This window comes from Aotus nancymaae, unplaced genomic scaffold (assembly GCF_030222135.1).
Source record: "Aotus nancymaae isolate 86718 unplaced genomic scaffold, 86718_ANA_hifiasm-v0.15.2.pri h1tg000007l, whole genome shotgun sequence".
Taxonomy (NCBI): Eukaryota; Metazoa; Chordata; class Mammalia; order Primates; family Aotidae; genus Aotus; species Aotus nancymaae.
In genome coordinates, this window is record NW_026988418.1 from 14,631,250 (window position 1) to 14,650,120 (window position 18,871).

Genomic DNA, 18,871 nt, shown 5'->3' on the forward strand with positions numbered 1-18,871 from the left:
CAGGGGCCACCCCCACTGTCCCAAGGCTTGCTCTTTAACAGACTTTACCTGGAGGGGAGAGGGCCACCCCCCACCTTTGGAAAGTCTCCTGGCCACCTAGGGCCCTGAGGCTAAATCTTCCCTGGGAAGCTCCTCCTCCCTTGATCTGACACAGTCTTCCCAGTCTTCCTGCTCCCTCTGGCTGGAAGCCCCTTCCCAGCTGGGAAACTCCTAGGGATCCCTCAGGAGCCAGCACAGATGCTCACCCCCTCCCGTGGGAAACCTTCCCCCACTTCCAGGGGGAAGACTTAGTTCTCTGGCCCCTCTAAGTCATCAGCTGGTTTCAGGACTGTCTCTTTCCCTGCCACTGGTAAATGTTTAACCAGCAGCTCTCCAGGGCAAAGAAAGCCCTGATTTATTGTGTGTGCCAAGGTCAGGTGCTGCAAAGGCTCCACTAGGGTGGATTTCAAGCTACTGGCCTGACTTGGGAAGACATGGACCGATGGACTCTCTGGAGCTGGCTCCAGTGCCCACACCACCCCCACCCTGGCTGTGAGCCCCTGAAGGCTGGCCACACGTCTGATCACCTCTGGATCCCAGTGCCTGACACACAGCCAGGCACAGGGGCAGTAGGCATTGACCACACCTGAGTCAGGGACAGAAGGGGAGACAGCTTGAGCCAGGCGCTGTGGAAATGGGGGAGGGGCACTCCCACTCACCAGGTTAAAGGCCCCCACACCCAGCTTCACTCCTCCTTCAAAGTGCCGGTGGTTCTCACCTTTGCAGTATTGTGAAGACTGGACAAGGCTGTCCAGCTCCCTGCAGAGAGAGGCCAAGTCCTGTTTCAGCCACTGCTGGGGGTGGGGGGTAGGGGCTAGGCCTGAGGTAAACTCCCTGGTGGTGGATTCATACAGTTCTGGTGATCCCGAGAGCTGATATTTGAGGAATTTCGCACCCCATCTCCTCCACCATTATAACACTCCTCACCCCTGATTTCAGCCATAATGGCCCTGGTGCACTCTGCATGGCCAACTTCTGGGCATTTGTTCATACTCCACGTCCTGTCTAGAACAGGCTTTCTCAGCCTCCGCACTGCTGACATGTTCTTTGCTGGGAGGGGCCGCAGGGGAGCTGTCCTGTGTATCGTAGGATGTTTAGCAGCATCCCTGGCCTCTGACCACCAGATGCCAGTAGCATCCTCTCCTCAGCTGGACAATCAGAATGTCTCCAGACACTGCCAAATGTCTCATGGGGGTAAGTCACTCCTATATGAAAACCACTGGGCTAACCCAAACACCTCCTCCTTTAGGAAGCCTTCCTGGTGTCCCCTGGTTGAAACTCAACTCTCTTTCTCCTGGTTATCAACTGCACAGAGCTCCCAGCAAAGCCACTTGGGGCAGGACAGAGGCTTTAATGATGCGTCTGCCTCCTTCCTGGGCTGATAGCATTTTGAGGGCTTTCAATTAGCAAGCTTGAGACTTCTCTGGTGCCAGGCACTGGAAAACAGCAGGGACCAGAGTCACCAAGCCATTGGCCCCACAGCATTCCCACTTTAAGTGACAGAAACCCCCCCGCATCCCCACTGAGTCACTATGAAGGTGATAAGAGGCTCCAAGGAGAATCCTTGGGCCTGACTTCGTCTGGGAATAGGGAAGGCTTCCCCGAGGAGGTGACATTTGAACTGAAATCTGGTACAGAAAGCCCAGTACAGAAAGTGTTTCTGACAGAGAGAATAGCATGTCCAAAGGTCCTGAGGTAGGAATGACCTTGGCATATTTGAAGAACTAGGGGAAGGCCCAGGGGCCTAAAGCAGAGTGAGGTGGGAGATGTGGCAAGGGCAGGGGTGAGCTCCCAGGAAGGACTCAGCAATGACTCAGGACTTCTTTCTAAGAGCAAGAGGAGCCTTGGGAGTTGGCAAGAGGTGACCTGACAAGGTGTGTGTTTTGGCAGCATCATTCTGGCAGCTGGTAGGGAGACTGAAGGGGCCAGAGCCCTTGTCTGGTTTTTCTTGAAAAATTCTAGCATGGGGCCCCAAGGTAACATGATGTCCACATGCTATATGGTACATTATACCCTAGGAATATCTTGTAACAAGCTCATGATATCCCTGCAGGGAAGCAGCCACATTTGATGGGGAGGATAAAGATGATAGTCTCAAATCAACTTTCCTATTTTTTTTTTTTTTTTTTTTTTTTTTGAGACGAAATCTTACTCTGTCACCCAGGCTGGAATGCAATCTGGGCTCAATGCAACCTCTGCCTCCTGGGTTCAAGCAATTCTCCTGCCTCAGCCTCCTGAGTAGCTGGGATTACAGGCATGTGCCACCATGCCCAGCTAATTTTTGCATTTTGGTAGAGACGGTTTCACCATGTTGGCCAGGCTGGTCTCGAACTCCTGACCTCAAGTGATCCGCTAGCCTTGGCCTCCCAAAGTGCTGAGATTACACACTTGAGCCACCATGCCTGGCCTCAAATAAACTTTTGAAAGAAATAAGTTTTGGCCGGGCGTGGTGGCTCACGCCTGTAATCCAAACACTTTGGAGGCCAAGGCAGGAGGATCACCTGAGGGCGGGAGTTCAAGACCAGCCTGACCAACATGGTGAAACCCCGTCTTTAAAAAAAAAAAAAAAAAAAAATTAAAAAAAAAAAAGAAAGAAGTTTTAATGTAAAACTTGGTGAAGGGGGACTTGGTTTTCAGATCTTTTTTTTTTTTTGCTGTAGGAACCATAGATAAGGGATTATGAAGCCATATTAGATACAAATGCTCTGGACTGAATCTTCATTCAGAAACACAGCCTGTGCCTGGCCCAGTTTGAATGTCAGGGATCCGGAAAGAGCATGGAAATTATTTTGGCCGGCAGAGAGCACCTACACACATGCACGCATGTGTGTATGTGTGTGTATACGTATACCTTTCCTGTGTACTAGAGAGGTCAAAGAAGGCTTCATGGGGAATGTGGCATTTGGACTGGGCCTTAACAGATGTGTAGGAGTTCTGCAGCTGTTCCCAAAATGGCTGTTCTTGTAGCTGTCTCCCTGCCCCCACCAGACCACCTGCCCCCACCAGACCACCCTATGCAGAATCTGTGTCCTATTTTCCCCAGCAGAGGGTCAGGCACAGAGTAGGCACTCAAGGGACCAAAGGGAAGAGACACAGCCAGAAAGCCAGGGGAATATTACTCCAGGAGACTGAGGTGCTGAGGGCACAGAAACCTGCTGGCGTCAGCAGTCTAGGTTCCGGCCTCGGTTAGTACTCTTCTCCTCCCACAAAGCCGCCTGAGGTGGGCAGCATACGGATGCTGTGGCCCGGGGCCGCCCCACACATGGATGGCCAGCCCCACTCACTTGTAGGTCTGGTAGCTGTTTCGAACTTTGATGCCGCCCTTGATGAAGCTCACCATGTTCTCGTCCTGCAGGAGGAAAAGATGCTGACAGCCTGGCCCAGGTGGGCAGCTGTAGGCATGAGAGGGATCCTGCAAGGCTCTGGGCCTGACTACCCCTCCCTGTGAGGAACCCTGGGGGATGAAGTCGGAGGTCAGCCAAACCAGGCCTCCCTGCTCCTTGGCCCAACAAAAGCCTCTAAAATGCTCAGGGCTGGACCAGCCTCCCATGTGTCCATACTATGTGCTTAGAGAGAGGCCTGAAGGGGCAGCGCCCAGTGGTTAACAGTGTCTCCCTCTAGGTGGAGGGACTGTGAGAAAGGAGGGGGAATGCTTGTTTTTGGATTGTTTGTGGTTTTTACAACAAGCAGGTATTTACCACATTTATAAATTTAAAGCTCCATTGCCTACAGCCCGCCGTTCACTGTGTACACCCAATGGAAACCGATGGTCAAGGATTGTGAAACTCAGTCACCTTTGCGAATGTTCATAGCACCATTGCTCATGATAGCGAAGAACCAGAAACAGCCCAAATGCCCACCAGCAGGAGGACAGATAAACAGACTGTGGTTTGTTCACACAAGGAAATAACACACAGTCACATAAGTCTGGGTAAAGAAAGCAAGACTTGCACAGCTTAGGAAGCTCAACACCAACTGAAACATCACAATATGCTGTTCAGACAGGAGTACGAAGTGGAGAAAGCAATTTTTAAAAATAGGGTAGGGCCGAGGTGGGCGCATCACTTGAGGTTAGGAGATTGAGACCAGCCTGGCCAACATGGTGAAGCCCTGTCTCTACTAAAAATACACAAATTAGCCAGGCCTGGTGTCGTGTGCCTGTAATCCCAGCTACTTGGGAGGCTGAGGCAGGAGAATCACTTGAACCCAGGAGGCAGAGGTTGCAGTGAGCTGAAATCGTGCCACTGTACCGAAATCGTGTTACAGCACTCCAGCCTGGGCGACAGAGCGAGACTTCATCTCAAAAAAAAAAAAAAAAAAATAGTGTAGGGGCCAATAAACATAATACTCTAAGTAGTGATTCCCCTGTTGGGTGCATGGACAGGTGAGAAGGATCCCCAGGGTGTTGGAGGCTGTTCATTATTTGTAAAAATGTAATAAGCAAACAAATCAAAATGTCATTTATGGTGCAATCATTACAGTGAATCCTAAGGCAAGAATTAGAATTAATCCAATCCTAATCTCCCGAGGTTAATTTCATAGCACCTCAACACTAAAATGCATCTGTCCCTCTCCTGCTAAATACACATATATAATGATGATATGTTCTCATTATAACCCAGGCTTTCAGGCAAAACCATGCAGTGATCATTCTCATCATTCTCACTGTGTGATGAGGAGACCTGGGCACCAACTTCGTCAGACCTCGGTTCAAATCCCTGCTTATCATTTGCTAATCATGTGACCTTGGGAAAGTGACCCCTCTCTTCTAAGTCTCCCCTTCACAGGCCTCTGTGGTGAAGACTAAATAACAAATGTAAATGTTAGCAAAAACAAACTATAATGTGTGTAAGGTATGGAAAAACTACATACCTGTACCGTGTGCAAAAAGTCTGATACATCATAGGTGCTACAGTGCTTGCTGAATGAATCAAATGGAAAGCAGACTTTGAAACAATGCCTATCACCCCCATGTGACCCTTAACAGGAAATGCAGCAGTCACACAGTGCAAACAGCATCCTGGTAATGGTGGGAGCGCGTGTGCCCAGGGGCAGGCCTGTGAAGGATGGGTCATGACTGCTACAGGGGAGGGGTCATGGTTGCTATGGGGGACGGGTCATGGTTGCTCTAGGGGATGGGCTGTGGTTGGATGTGGAAATTGATCTTCTGAAATCCCAGCCTCCTTGAACAAGCAGAGGTCCCTACCTGCAGGAAGGTCAGGGCTGCTCGCTGCAGCAGGCACTCTGCATAGCAGACCTCAGCATGGATTTCCTCTGTGAGGAGAAAACCAAAGCCCCGTGGCCTCCTGGGACTCTAGGCAGGAGGCCTGGGACAAATCCTCATACCCCCACTTCCCCAAAAGCAAAGGGAACCTATGTCAGCACCTCTCCTGTCCCCTACCTTGTCACCCAGTGCTTCAGAGCACTCGTCACTGTCCCCAGAAGCTAGCTCACACCCCTCCCCTGGAAGGTCACCCTAGTCTTGTTCTCTTGCTCCCCAAGCACCACTGCAGGTGCTGTGCACTCAGCAACATCAGATGTATTCTGGGGTGCTGGAACCTTCCAGGGCTCTTGAGGAGGGTAAGGCCACTTTCCCCTATGCTGCAGAGCCCCTAATTGCTTGTGGTCAGCCACTGCTGCCTCCAGGACAGCTGCATGTGGTCGTGGCACAAAAACCTGGATGGACCATGACAGCCCAGACCACCTCCTCTCATGTGGTCAGCATCTTGTCCCAGTGACTCAGCTGCTAAAACCACATTCCCCTCTGGGGCCTATGCGATCACTAGGATAATTAAATCAGTAAACTTAATTGCACAAACAATTCTAAACACCTGTTGGCCTAAGGAGCAGAGCCCTGGCCTTGTGACAGCTTTCCCTTTTCTTGACCTGCAGGTTCTCACCCAGTAGTGCCATCACATAAGTGGGTCTCACCTGCCCCCCACACCCTCACCAGAGAGCCATGCCTCAAAAGGCCCCAGGTCTGACCCATGTGTATCCTGGCATGGGCACCAGGGCCCGGCCCCCTAGGTGATGACAGGGAGGATGACTGCCCCTTCCTGGGCCTGGAGCTGGCCGCCTGGGCCTAGCATGGCTGAGAGGATGCCCTGGACGCCGCACCTTCAGTGAACTGGCCCAGCGTGGGGCGGTGCACCAGGCTGCTGAAGGAATCTGTTACGGAAGACTTCCTCCGGTGCCTGCAGAAGAAAAAGAGGGGCCCCAGGTGAGGATGAGAGAGAGGCCACACTTGCCTCTGCCTCCCTCTACTATACTCTAGAAAATTCCTAGAGAGACAGAGCTAACAGAAAGAACACAGGCTTTGGGGTCAGGCAGCAAAGGTTTGATATTCTGGCAAAAAAAGTCACTTAAATTCTCTAAGGCTATGTCTTCACTGGTAAAATGAGGACAGTTACCACCTGATCAGTCCTGGGGCTGAGTCTATACAACAGTCCCTGGCCAACCCGCCCCAGGCCAGGTGATGCTGCTCCTGGCAGCTCCCAACCTGTCCCACCTTTGGGTTCCTCTCCTTAATGTCTCTTGGTGCCCAGCCTGGCCTACACTCCTGCCCACCCAGGTCTTGCTGCCTCCTCCTCTATCCTGTCACCCTGGTCCCTAAAAGCTGCCCAGTGACTGGCTTGGACAACGTAGCTTCTGAGGCAGGGCCGACAGGGATGGCTTTTAGTACCTGGGGTCACAACCTCATAGCCAAAAACAGCAGTGTGAATGGGCCAGGGTGACAGAAGGGTGGGCCTCCCAACCTCTCATCCCTGCCCTCAATGCCCCCAACCTCTGACACAGCAACTGTGCCTCCTTCATCATGTTGCCGGCGAGCAGGATGTCCTGAGGGTCAAAGGTCATCATGGCCTGCATCTCCAAAATGGTGGCATACGTCAGTGAGTGGTACATGCTCTCCTTCGTTCTGCCAAAGAGAAGGGACATTGAGAGCACCACCTTGCAGAGCCCCAGAAGCAGCTGGGCCTGGGCAGTTCATCTCTACCCTCCTCCATTCAGCAGTGAGGCGGGGGGACCGGAGGTCCAGGCACGGGGAGGGCCTTGGCCAGGTCTGATCTTCTCACTGCTACTCAAAAGACCTGAGATTCTGTTTCCAGCTTGCCTTCTTCCTGCTGAGTGGCCCTAAGTGACCCATCAGATTTGAGCCTCAGTTCCTCATCGGCTTGGTAGGGGTGGTAGTAGCATGGCTGCCATGTGCACTGAGAAAGGGTTTAGTGCATGTTGGCCCGAGGTGGCCTTTCCCTGCACCCAGTGCCGCCCTCTTGCCTTCTGCCCCCACCTCCTGCAGGCTGAGCCCAAGTCCTGTCTGTGAGATCTGTTTAGCCCAAACCCCAGCCCTGGGCTGCCCTCGAGCCCACTCCCTAGACTTCCTAACTGGCCACCTGCTGCCTCCTCTCCTCATCTGATCATGGTGCCCGATGGTTACACCATGATTACCTTCCCATGGCTTCCACATCCTAGGAGGTCCTGCCGGGGCCAAAGCTCCACGAGACGCCAGCCCTGCCCACCTCTCTAGCCCTCTTGATGCTTCTGCTCCCCATCCAGCCCCATCTGGTCACATTCAAGATTGCACCCCTAGCCACACTGAACCACACAGACCTTCCATGAGAAAATTCCGTATTTCCCTCCTCCGGGCCTTTGCCCAGGCTGTTCCCTCAGAGTGAAATGCCCTTCCTCGGCCGGGTGTGGTGGCGCACACCTGTAATCCCAGAACTCTAGGAGGTCAAGGAGGGAGGATTGTTTGAGCCCAGGAGTTTGAGACCAGCCTGAGTAACATAGTGAGACCCTGTCTCTAAAAAGTAATAATAATTTTTTTTTAAAAAAAAGAAAGAAAGAAATGCCCTTCCTCTACATCTCCTGACATATCTGTCAAAGCCCTCAAATGCCTCCCGGGCTACTGGGAATCCAGGCCCCCTCCTCAGGGACTCCATCTGTAACTGAGGCATGGGCCACGCTGAACTGACATCAGCACAGGCTCAGCTCTCCCCAGACTGTGGGCCTCTCAAGGACAGAGCTTGTGTGTGACTCACCTCTGTCCTCAGCACCATTGTCAGGGCTGAGCCAAGGTGGCCTCAGGAGCCTCCAGCCTCCCAGCTCCTCCACCACCCCAGGCTCCCCAGCTGAAAGGTGTGTTGCGGGCAGGGGGTGGCATTTAGTCTATAACATGGAGAGGGCAACAGGCAAGGAGGAATGGGAACAACGCCAGGTTCTCTCTGTACTTGAGGGGAGTCACTTAACGTGTCTGGGCCTAGATTTCTGCTTCTGCAAAACGGGGATGATAATGCCAGGCTGCCCGGATCCCTGCGGGCTGTGGGACTGACGGAGAGCCTTTACTCCCTTCCCCAGGTCTCCCTGTGAATTATTTATGAAGCTCCTCAGTGCCAAGGTGTATGCTGGGAACTTCAGAGGAGAGAGAGATGACTAAGGTTTACAGGCTGTTTGGTTATAAAATCATATGACTTTACCCCTTTTCCTGCTTTTCCTGTTCACAAAACACTCGTAAATTAAGCTACTTCTGGGTGATGCTCCTGTGATCCTTGAGGGTCAAAGGAAGGAAACAAAGGCTGCTCCCAGCAGCCGGGGCACTCTCTGGATGCCCCCAGGCCTTTGACAGGACTGGTTCATCTGCTTGCGGAAAAGAGTGGGCTGCTCAGAGTTGGGGCCAGAACGAGGCTTCAGAGCCCCTGAGACACAGGTTGGAGTTAGCTTCGCCAGCTACCAGCTGTGTGACCTGGCACGTCTCCTGTCTCATAGCCTCACTGAGCCTCAAGTTTCTCCCTGCAGAAGGAAAACTGTAACTCTTCTCCCTCATGGTTTTTTGCGTGGCTTAAATAGAATACCCAGGCCAGGGGCCCCTGCACCAGTGCTCAGTAAATGTGAGTCCCTCCGTGTCCTGTGTCACTTCTCCGCATAAAAACCTTCTCCTTGAGGTTTCCCTGGCAGCACACAGACCCATCCCCCAGATGACACCCCCAGTCCCTGGGCCTCTGCATCTCTCAAGCCCTTGCCTCTCTCTTCCTCTCCCATTGCAGGTCTGAGGCCTGGGACTCAGCGCCACCTGCCCAGCCCCACCTGTGGAACCTTGTCTGGTGCTGGGCCCAGAAGAGGGACAGCCCCACCCGGTCAGCTGGCAGACAAAGTGGAATTTCTAGTCTAAGTTCCCCAACAGGCACCTATGGGTAACAATACTAGCCCCTCCCCAGCCTATCACCTGGAAGCCCCCAACTGTAGTCTGAACTGAGAAATGGGGTACAGAGGTATGACAACTCTCAAACCTCAGGTACCCCAAGTTTAGCTTGTACCCCACAGGTTCTTATTTGCATATATATCATCCAGGATGCTAGGAACAATAGTCCCCTCACTCCTGAGCTGTCCCCTCACTCTGGGACATGTCTACTGGGGTCCCACCTTCTTGGGCCCAGACTAGCTGTCAAGATGGGGAGGGCACTGGAAGGCAGAGGCAGTCCCTTGGCCTCTCTAAGTCTCTGCCCCTTCATGCTCACTGAATCTCCCCCTACTCCCCTTTCTGGTCCTTTCAGACCCCACTTCATTGCCTTCCTCTCCAGCCCAAGCTGCTTTTGTGGACTCCCCTCCCCCAGTCCACTGTCCATCACCCTGCCCTCTTCCTTCTGGCACCTGCCTCAGCTCCTCCCACTCCAGCCAGGCTGAGTATCTCCATCTCTCAGATACACCAGACCCTCATTCACTGCCCAGCCCTTGCACAGGCTCTGTCTGGAAACACCCCCTCCATCTGGCTGACTCCTTCTCATCCAGTCCATCTCAGTGTAACTGTCACTTTTTCCAGGAAGCCTTCCAGGGCCACTTCACGGGTGTGTGATCTATGCTGTTGCACAGGGCCTGTGCCTAAAAAAGGCCCATGCTTTGTTTAATTCTCTACTGTCATTGTCTTTAAATTCTTAATAATATTTGAACAAATGACTCCCAATTTTATGTGGCAACGAGCCCCAGGAACGATGCAGTCTCCTGACCAGTCCCTTTCCCACATGAAGTGGGGTCCCTGTGTAGCTCTCGGCCCCCCTTACTGCTTGTTTCACCATTTCCCTGCTGAACCCTGAGAACAGCCCATGTCTTGCTCAGTCAGGAGCCCCAGCACCCAGCATACTGCCGGGCCCAGGAGGGCGCTCACATGCTGTTGCTGAATGAACCAGTGACAGTTGCCCAACCACCCCCATCCTTTGCGTCACAGCGTGACCTTGTTTTCATCACACAGAATGGCTCTGCTTCTGGAGTCTTAAAGGATGCCACCACCCTCCCAGCCACAGCCTCCCTACCTGCCCATAATGGCTCATCACTCCCACTGCCCCATCCTCCCTCCTCCAGCCTGTCTCCTCTTCCTGACTGCTTAGCCTCGTGTCCTCATACCAGTCTCTCTCTTGTCAGCATACTCAGGGCCAAGCCTGCCAACTTTCTGCTGAACCCAGCTGGGAGCCCAGCTCAGGAGCCATGCAACTGTCTACTTTCTCCACACTGCCACTGAGTAATGCCAGAGAAAGCCGCCCCCTACACAGGCAGACACATGCTGGGCTGGGGCCCCAGCCTCTGCCAGGCCCAGCATCCTGCCCAGAAACACCTTTTCCCCTCTCCTTGTTATCCCTGCAGCATCACCTGGCCCCTCACTCTCAGCAAGTGACCTTGCCTTTTCCTTCAGAGAAACTCCAGAACACTCAGGGGCACACCCTGAACTCACTGCACCCCACCCCTACCTCACCCACAGTGCACCCTTTCCACCTCCTTCACTCCTCGTGGTAGGGGGAGGCAGATGTGAGGCCCCACCCAAGGTAAATGCCGCCATCCAAGGGGGCGGGCGAACCACGCACACAGCAGTTGGCGTGTGGTCTGTGCAGCTGAAGGACCTGGATCCGAATCCCGCTCTGCCGTTTATTAACCATGATCATATAATTCAAGAAAACCAAACGCAGTAGCCTCCATGTCCCAGAGACAGTGCGTCAAGTCAGACTCAGTGCGAAGTGAAATACACTAGAAACAGAGACAACGCTACTCCAACGTGACTTATGGAAAACAGAGGGGAGGCTGGGAAGGGAGCTTGGAAAGCCAGATGCCCCACTTGGAGCCAAAGAGGAGAATCATGCCCCACTGCATGGGACCAGGACAATTAAACGAGACAATGTGTGTTCAGTGAAGAACAGTGAATGACACTGGACCCAACATCTTCTGAAGCTTTGGTGGCCATCGGTGAGGAAGGGAGGCTGTTTTCTAGCAAGAATTATTTTCTCTAGACCCATGGTTCTCAATGGGAGTGGCAGGGTATCCCCACCCCCAACATGAGGACATGTGGCAATTTCTGGAGACATTTTGGGTTGTCACAGGTGGTGTAGGGGGAGTGTGGTACTGACACTACTATTTGGAGAAAGGCTGTCAAACTCAAAAAGAAAGAAAGGGCCAGGCGCAGTGGCTCAGGCCTGTAATCTCAGCACTTTGGGAGGCCGAGGCGGGTGGATCACCTGAGGTCAGGAATTCGAGACCAGCCTGGCCAACATGGTGAAATCCCGTCTCTACTAAAAATATAAAAAATTAGCTGGGCTTGGTGACACGCACCTGTAATCCCAGCTACTCGGGTGGCTGACGCAGGAGAATCACTTGAATCTGGGAGGCAGAGGTTGCACTGAGCCATGATCACGCCACTGCACTCCAGCCTGAGCAACAGAGTGAGACTCTGTCTCAAAAATAAACAAAGAAACAAAAAAATCAAAAAGGAAGGAAAGAAGGAAGGAGAGAGGGAGGGATGGACAGAGGGAGGGAGGGAGGGAGGGAGGGAGGGAAAGAAGGAAGAAAGGAAGGATCGATCCTTTTCTGGAATAAGGCAAGGGCTAAGAAACTGCACTGCTTCCCATGTGAGGTAACAGGTGGCTCCATGGGAAGTCTGGATTCCTGGGTGTCTCTTTTAGGACAAGGGTTTCCTTTGGAGGTCCTGAGAGCTACAGGACTCCTGTTAGAATGCCCTACTGAGATGAGGGGGCCACAGAGGGAAAAGCCCTTTCACCCTGTGGCAGGGACAGCTCGAGGACCCAGGTGCAACCACAGCCTCTGGTTTTAATATTTTCTCCGTGTTTTGACTCCCTTTTGTTGGCTCCAAGTCTGCAGGACAGTTTAGAGTAGATCGAGGCATGGTTTTGTCTTAGCTGGGCTTCAGTGGGTGAGAGAAACGCTGATGTCTGTGCTTGGGGTACAGGGCAGACTGAGCAGCTATGGCCTGGGTGGCTGGTTTCCAGTGCAAGAGGGTGACCATGATCTGGGGTCCAGGCTTGAGTAAGGGACAGGAAATGACCAGGGGAGAAGCAGGAGCTGGGGAGCCTTCCAAGAAAACTGGGAGGGGACGCTGGACATTCCAAGACAGAGCAGGCTGCAGCTGGGCCTTCCTCAGGCCATGGCCATGCTCTTGCTGCAGACCCTGACCCACCCAGCCTGACCCCCTGAAGCCAAGTCCCCTCAGAGGGTGGGAGTGAGGTATGGAGACTGCCACTCGAGGGACTTGTTGTGATCATCATGCCCTGGAACCCCCACCCCACCCCAGAAGCTGGGCCATTGACTCTAGATGGGGGAAAGATGGGTCCATCAGGTCTAGGGAAACTGAACATGTGAGGCCTGGGGACTTGTGGAAACCAGTCCCCCAGCCTCAGCATTCACTTTTCCTTGGGGCTTAGGTGCAGAGGACAAGCTGGAGATGAAAAGAGGGGACTAGGGAGAGTAGGTGGCAGAAATGATTAGACCCCAGCCCCCCAGCCCCCGGTCTCACAATTCAGGCTGCAGGGCTCTCTGTCCAGGCTGAGGAACAGAGGATTCCTCTCTGGAGAAGCCAAGCCATCCTGGTGCTGACACCTGGGGGCCAGTTCTCTGCCAGATCATCCAGAGCCAACCCTACCAGCTACAAGGCAGCTTGGCACAGACCTTCCAGCTGGCCTTTGTGTGAGCTCAGTCTTAAATAGGACCAGACAGACAGCCTGGAATTGTTAGGTTTTTGAAGAAAGCACCCATGAGAGGAGGATTTCCCCCATTAAACAGACTGCAGGAACACTAACAAGGCCAAATTATGCAGGAAAAGAATGAAACATTTTGAAGAGAAATAATGGCCAGGCGCGGTGGCTCATGCCTGTAATCCCAACTTTGGGAGGGCCAGGCGGGTGGATCATGAGGTCAGGAGATCGAGACCATCCTGGCAAACATGGTAAAACCCCAACTCTACTAAAAAATACAAAAATTAGCTGGGCGTGGCGGTGCGTGCCTGTAGTCCCAGCTACTTGGGAGGCTGAAGCAGGAGAATTGCTTGAACCCAGGAGGCGGAGATTGCAGTGAGCCGAGATCGCACCACTGCGCTCCAGCCTGGCGCCTGGAAACAGAGCGAGACTCTGTTTCCAAAAAAAAAAAAAAAGAGAGAGAGAATATTCTGTGACAATAATAATAAGAAATACTTTATTAGATACTTAATACGTGCCAGGCGCTGTCCTAAGGACTTCATATTCCAAATATAGATATAAAGAAGTTAGTGCACCATAAACCAAGAAGAAGATGTTACAGGGAAAAAGAACATTCAGAGAATAAAGAATACAAGGAAATTAATCATAAGATTACAGAGATAAAGAAGTCAACAGAAGGAATTAATGAGAAGGGTGAGGAAATCTTCCAAAAATCAGAGGGGGAAAAAAAAAGATAAAGCAATGGGAAAAAGGAGAGGGGGAAGGAAGAGGCTCAGAAGAGGACTGACCCAGGAGGTGGAAAAGGTGAGTTAAAGAAAGCCCAGGAAAGGGAAACAAGATGGAACCATTATACAAGAGCATTTCCCAGAACTGAGAGCCCACGTAGCAATCCAGAATAAAAAAGACTTCATTGCCACACATCATGGTAAAATTCCAGGTTTACAAGAGCCAATCTTAAACCTTTCTGGAGAAGGAGAAAAGATCACATACGAAGTGAGAAGAATTAGGGTTCTCACAGCTACAGTAAATGCCAGAACACTGAAGCCAGGTAGTCGAAGTTCTTAGGGAAAAAAGTTATATTTATGCAAGTCTTTCTTTTAATTTTTTTTTTTTTCAGACAGAGTCTTACTCTGTCACCCAGGCTGGAGTGCAATGGAGCGATCTCTGCTCACTGGAACCTCCGCCTCCCAGGTTCAAGCAATCCTCCTGCCTCAACTTCCCAAGTAGCTGGGATTACAAGCACTCGCCACCATGCCCAGCTAATTTTTGTATTTTTAGTAGAGACAAGGTTTCATCATGTTGGCCAGGCTGGTCTCGAACTCCTGACCTCAAATGATCCACCTGCCTCGGTCTCCCAAAGTGCTGGGATTACAAGTATCAGCCACTGCGCCCAGCCTTTCTTAAGAAATTTCTATAGGACATTCTCTGGCAAACAAGGGGGGACACAAGAGAGAAGACCTGGAATCAAAGAAATGGGAGAGAAGCAAAGGAGCTCCAAGACACAGCAGGGAGGGGCCAGAAGACACGTCTGTCCTCCTGAGGACAGGTTTCCAAGAAAATGGGCAGGAGGAAACTGAGCACTTACTTGATAGGTTTCGGCATTTGGGGAAAAACTCACAATAAGATGATCTGATGGAGTGGTTATAAAAACTTAAGGATACATGTTTAGCAAATTAGGCCAATGGGAAAAGCAAGACAATTATTAACTCTAGAAGGAAACAGTCTCACACATGATTTCCTTTGCAATGAGCATAATCACAAAGGTATGGTTATGTAAACATTGATTATTTCTTTATTTTCTTTTTGGTTTTTTCTTTTCCTTTTTTTTTTTTTTTTTGAGGCAGGGTCTTGCTCTGTTGCCCAGGCTGGAGTGCGGTGGTGCAGAAGATCATAGCTCACTGCAGCTTCAACCTCCTGGGCTCAGATGATCCTCCCACTTCAGCCTCCCGAGTAGCTGATAATATAGATGCACACCAGGAAACTCGACTGATTTTTTGTATTTTTTTTTGTAGATATGAGTTTCACTATATTGTCCAGGCTAGTCTCAAACTCCTGGGCTCAAGCAATCTACCTGCCTCAGCCTCCCAAAGTGCAGGGGTTATAGTCATGAGCCACCACGGCCAGCTAAACACTGATTATTGATTTACCCCAATATTGTGATATAATCACAAGAGGAGGATGAGGGAAGGGAGATTTGGCAGGGGTTTAAGAAAGCTAAATTCTCATCTATCAATAGATGGGTTTTTGTTGTTGTTGTTGTTTGTTTGTTTGTTTGTTTTGAGATGGAGTCTTACTCTGTTTTCCAGGCTGGAGTACAGTGGCACGATCTTGGCTCACTTCAACCTCTGCCTCCCAGGTTCAAACAATTCCCCTTCCTCAGCCTCCTGAGTAGCTGGAATTACAGGCACGCACCACCACACTTGGCTAATTTTTTATATTTTTGGTATAGACGGGGTTTCGCCTTGTTGGCCAGGCTGGTCTTGAACTCCTGACCTCAAGAGATCTGCCTGCCTTGGCCTCCCAAAGTGCTAGGATTACAAGTGTGAGCCACCATGCCCAGCCCAATAGATGTTTTAAAGTGATAAGGAAGGGTGAGTTTTATGGTATGTGCATTATATCTCAATTTTTAAAACTGAGAAAAAGTGGTAAGTAAAGAAAAAGGAGTATACGCACATTATTGATTTGTATTTACAGAAACATGGCAGTGAGCACTCAAGGAAACAGCCAAGTGAGCAGCCCTCTTTATTGCCCTAAAACTCCCAGGAAAGCAGGCAATCTAAAGTCTCTAGTGCTTTGGGGGAAAACAAACAAAGGGGTCGTGTGAGAGCTGGCAAGGAAGAAACTCCAAGTGGATTCTGCTGGAACAAGTAATGAAGTGTGAAGAACCCTCAAGAGCCTAAGGAAAAGCAAGTCACAGTGACCTTGGAGAGGGCCTGGCTGCACGTAGGCCGTGGGATGGGGAGCCTGAGCCATTTTTATGGGACTTCTCAGTGGTCATGATGATCCAGAATGCCCTGGATCACCATGACCACTGAGAAGGGTTTCTCTCACACAAGACCTCTGGTTCTCCCTGACTGTCACACACACCCACGACCGCAACTGGGGCTTGAGCCTCACCTGGGCTTGAGGTAGCTGAGTGCTTCTGAGAACTGGTTGGTGAGGAAGAGGTCCAGGGCGGTCATGCACTGGTCCAGAGCCTCGTGGAGGCTGCTCTCGGGAGTCCTGGGGAAAGAGATGCGGGACATGACGCAAGGACCCTCCAGCCTTTCCTAGCTGAGACAGAACCTCACAGGGCTTACTCAGCCTGTCTGGCCAGCCTTGGGTGCCTGTCACAAGCTCTCCAGGCTGCCACTCTGTACTGAGACAAAGGGACAATTTGGACCCAGCTCTTGGTGTTCCCAAAGATAGGAGAGGGAGCAGAAGGGAATGTCATCTGAGATCTGATGGAGGTTGGGGAGGGGCCAAGGGCAGGGTACAAGGAGGCCTCAGGAATAAATGATCTTACCCTCCACAAGGGTAAAGGGAGTCTTTGTGGCCCTTCTGACCCATTGGGCTCTGCTGCCCCCCAGGGGGGTACAGCTCTCCCACTAAATCCCACAGTCCCTTTCTCCCTCCTTCTTCTCCAGGCCTCCTCCCTCCCCTAGGCCTGCACTCTAGAATCCCAGACGTTGTCACAATGGACTGCAGGGTCAGCGGCCCCATACGAGAGGCCCAGGGCCTTTCAAATTCACTTTGCCAATGGCTCCTCCAGAACCCTAAGCCCTTTCCAGTCCTCACGCTTCTCTATAGCTTTTACCACCTTCTGACACGATATATTTTACTTATTTTTGTGTTTATTGTCTGCCTCCCTCCACTAAACTATAAGCTTCCAGAAAGCAAGTATCCAGTACAAAGCAGGCTTTTAATAAATGTCTGTTAGGTGAATGAATGAATGGTCTAAGGCTAGGAAAGCAAACCCCTGACTTTTCTGGGCCTCAACTTTCCCATATAAAAATGCGAAATGAAACTAAGAGATTCCAGAAGCCCTGTCTATTTGATATTTTGATAATGCCTCTTCTCAAGGGGCCTCCTTTGAGTGAAAGAATGTTCCAGAAAGGGGCTCGATGATCCCCCTGAAGGGAAATCCTATTTTCCAAAAGTTAGTTCAAAGAAATTCCCTCTCCACCAGGTAAACTCCTACATATACCTTAAGGCCCAGCTGTAAAGTCTTCTTTTCTGGGATGCATCAGCAACTCTTCCCAGACAATTTGAAATATGTCTTTTTCTTTTTTTTTAAAGATGGAGTCTTGCTCTGTCGCCCAGGTTATAATGCAGTGGCACAATCTCGGCTCACTGCAACCTCTGCCTCCTGGGTTCAAACAATTCTCCTGAGTAGGTGGGATTACAGGCATGTGCCACCACGCCCGGCTAATTTTTGTATTTTTAGTAGAGATGGGGTTTCACCATGTTGGCCAGGCTGGTCTAGAACTCCTGACCTCGTGATTCACCCACTCAGCCTCCCAAAATGCTAGGATTACAGGCGTGAGCCACCACGCCTGGCTGTGTCTCTTTCAAAATGTCTTGTTCATTCTCCCAAATCTGTTCTCCCTCAATCTTTGCCTTTCTTTTCTTTTTCTTTTCTCTTTCTTTGTTTTTTTGGTAGATATGGGATCTCACCATGTTGCCCAGGTTGGTCTCAGCGAACTCCTGGGCTCAGGCAATCCTCCTGCTTCAGCTTCCCAAACTGTTGGGATTACAGGTGTGAGACCATGCCTGTCCACAATTTTAATAAGCAACACTTCTCTACCCAGTTCCTCAAGCCGAAAATCTGATGGTCATCTTTGCCACATAACTTCCCTGGCCTTTGTCATCCCCTCCATCACTAAACCCCATCAATTCTACTTCCTGACTTTTTTTTTTTTTTTTTGAGACGGAATCTCTGTCGCCAGGCTGGAGTGCAGTGGCGCAATCTCGGCTCACTGCAACCTCCGCCTCCTGGGTTCAAGCGATTCTTCCGCCTCAGCCTCCTGAGTAGCTGGGACCACAGGCACGTGCCACCACGCCTGGCTAATTTTTGTATTTTTAGTATAGACAGGGTTTCACCATGTTGGCCAGGATGGTCTTGATCTCTCTTTCTCTTTTTTTTTTTTTTTTTTTTTTGAGACGGAGTCGCTCTTGTTACCCAGGCTGGCGCGATCTCGGCTCACCGCAACCTCCGCCTCCTGGGTTCAGGCAATTCTCCTGCCTCAGCCTCCTGAGTAGCTGGGACTACAGGCACACGCCACCATGCCCAGCTAATTTTTTGTATTTTTAGTAGAGACGGGGTTTCACCATGTTGACCAGGATGGTCTTGACCTCTTGACCTTGTGATCCGCCCACCTCGGCCTCCCAAAGTGCTGAGATTACAGACGTGAGCCACTGCGCCCGGACTACTTCCTGACTTTTTTCTTAATTTAAGAATGTTTACAGACATGGGGTCTCTTAAGTTACCCAGGCTGGTCTTGAACTCCTGGGCTTAAGTGATTCTCCCACCTCATCTTTCCAAAGTGCTGAGATTACAGGTATAAGTCACAGTGCCCGGTCTATTTCCTAACGTCTCTCAATCCACCCCTTCTCTGTCCAGTGCTTTCTGGTCCAGGCCAGCACCATCTTTACCCAGGTCTGTTGAAAAACTCTCCATTCCACTCTTTCCACCTTCTTCCCTCTTCTCTGTTAGACCTTTTTATTCTACATTTCATGTCTCTTAACTAACTTCTATACCATCTCTTGGACTCTGTCAGATCCTGAGTAATTTCATTAGGTGCCTCTGACCTGCTGCTTATCCTGTCTACTGAATTTTTCATTTCAATGATTATATTTTTCATTTTATAAAATTCCACTTGGTTCTTTTT

General features: G+C 51.0%; 1 protein-coding gene across 5 annotated transcripts in view; it reads right to left on the reverse strand.

Moving 5' to 3' along the window:
- Positions 1–18,871, reverse strand: part of TTC39A (tetratricopeptide repeat domain 39A) — a 43,301-nt gene that overhangs the window by 18,071 nt on the left and 6,359 nt on the right. Inside the window, exons 2-7 of one of the 5 annotated variants that reach the window (XM_021673300.2) lie at positions 16,119–16,223; positions 6,824–6,955; positions 6,157–6,233; positions 5,246–5,313; positions 3,324–3,388; positions 699–798 (exon numbers count right to left, since the gene is read on the reverse strand). In XM_021673300.2, the coding sequence (XP_021528975.1) occupies positions 699–798; positions 3,324–3,388; positions 5,246–5,313; positions 6,157–6,233; positions 6,824–6,955; positions 16,119–16,183 (507 nt within the window). In that variant the 5' untranslated portion in view covers positions 16,184–16,223. Of the gene's footprint in view, positions 1–245; positions 671–698; positions 799–3,323; positions 3,494–5,245; positions 6,019–6,156; positions 6,234–6,823; positions 6,956–16,118; positions 16,224–18,871 lie in introns of those variants that run through there. The other 4 variants (XM_064372330.1, XM_064372332.1, XM_064372331.1 and 1 more) reach the window with 4 other exon arrangements.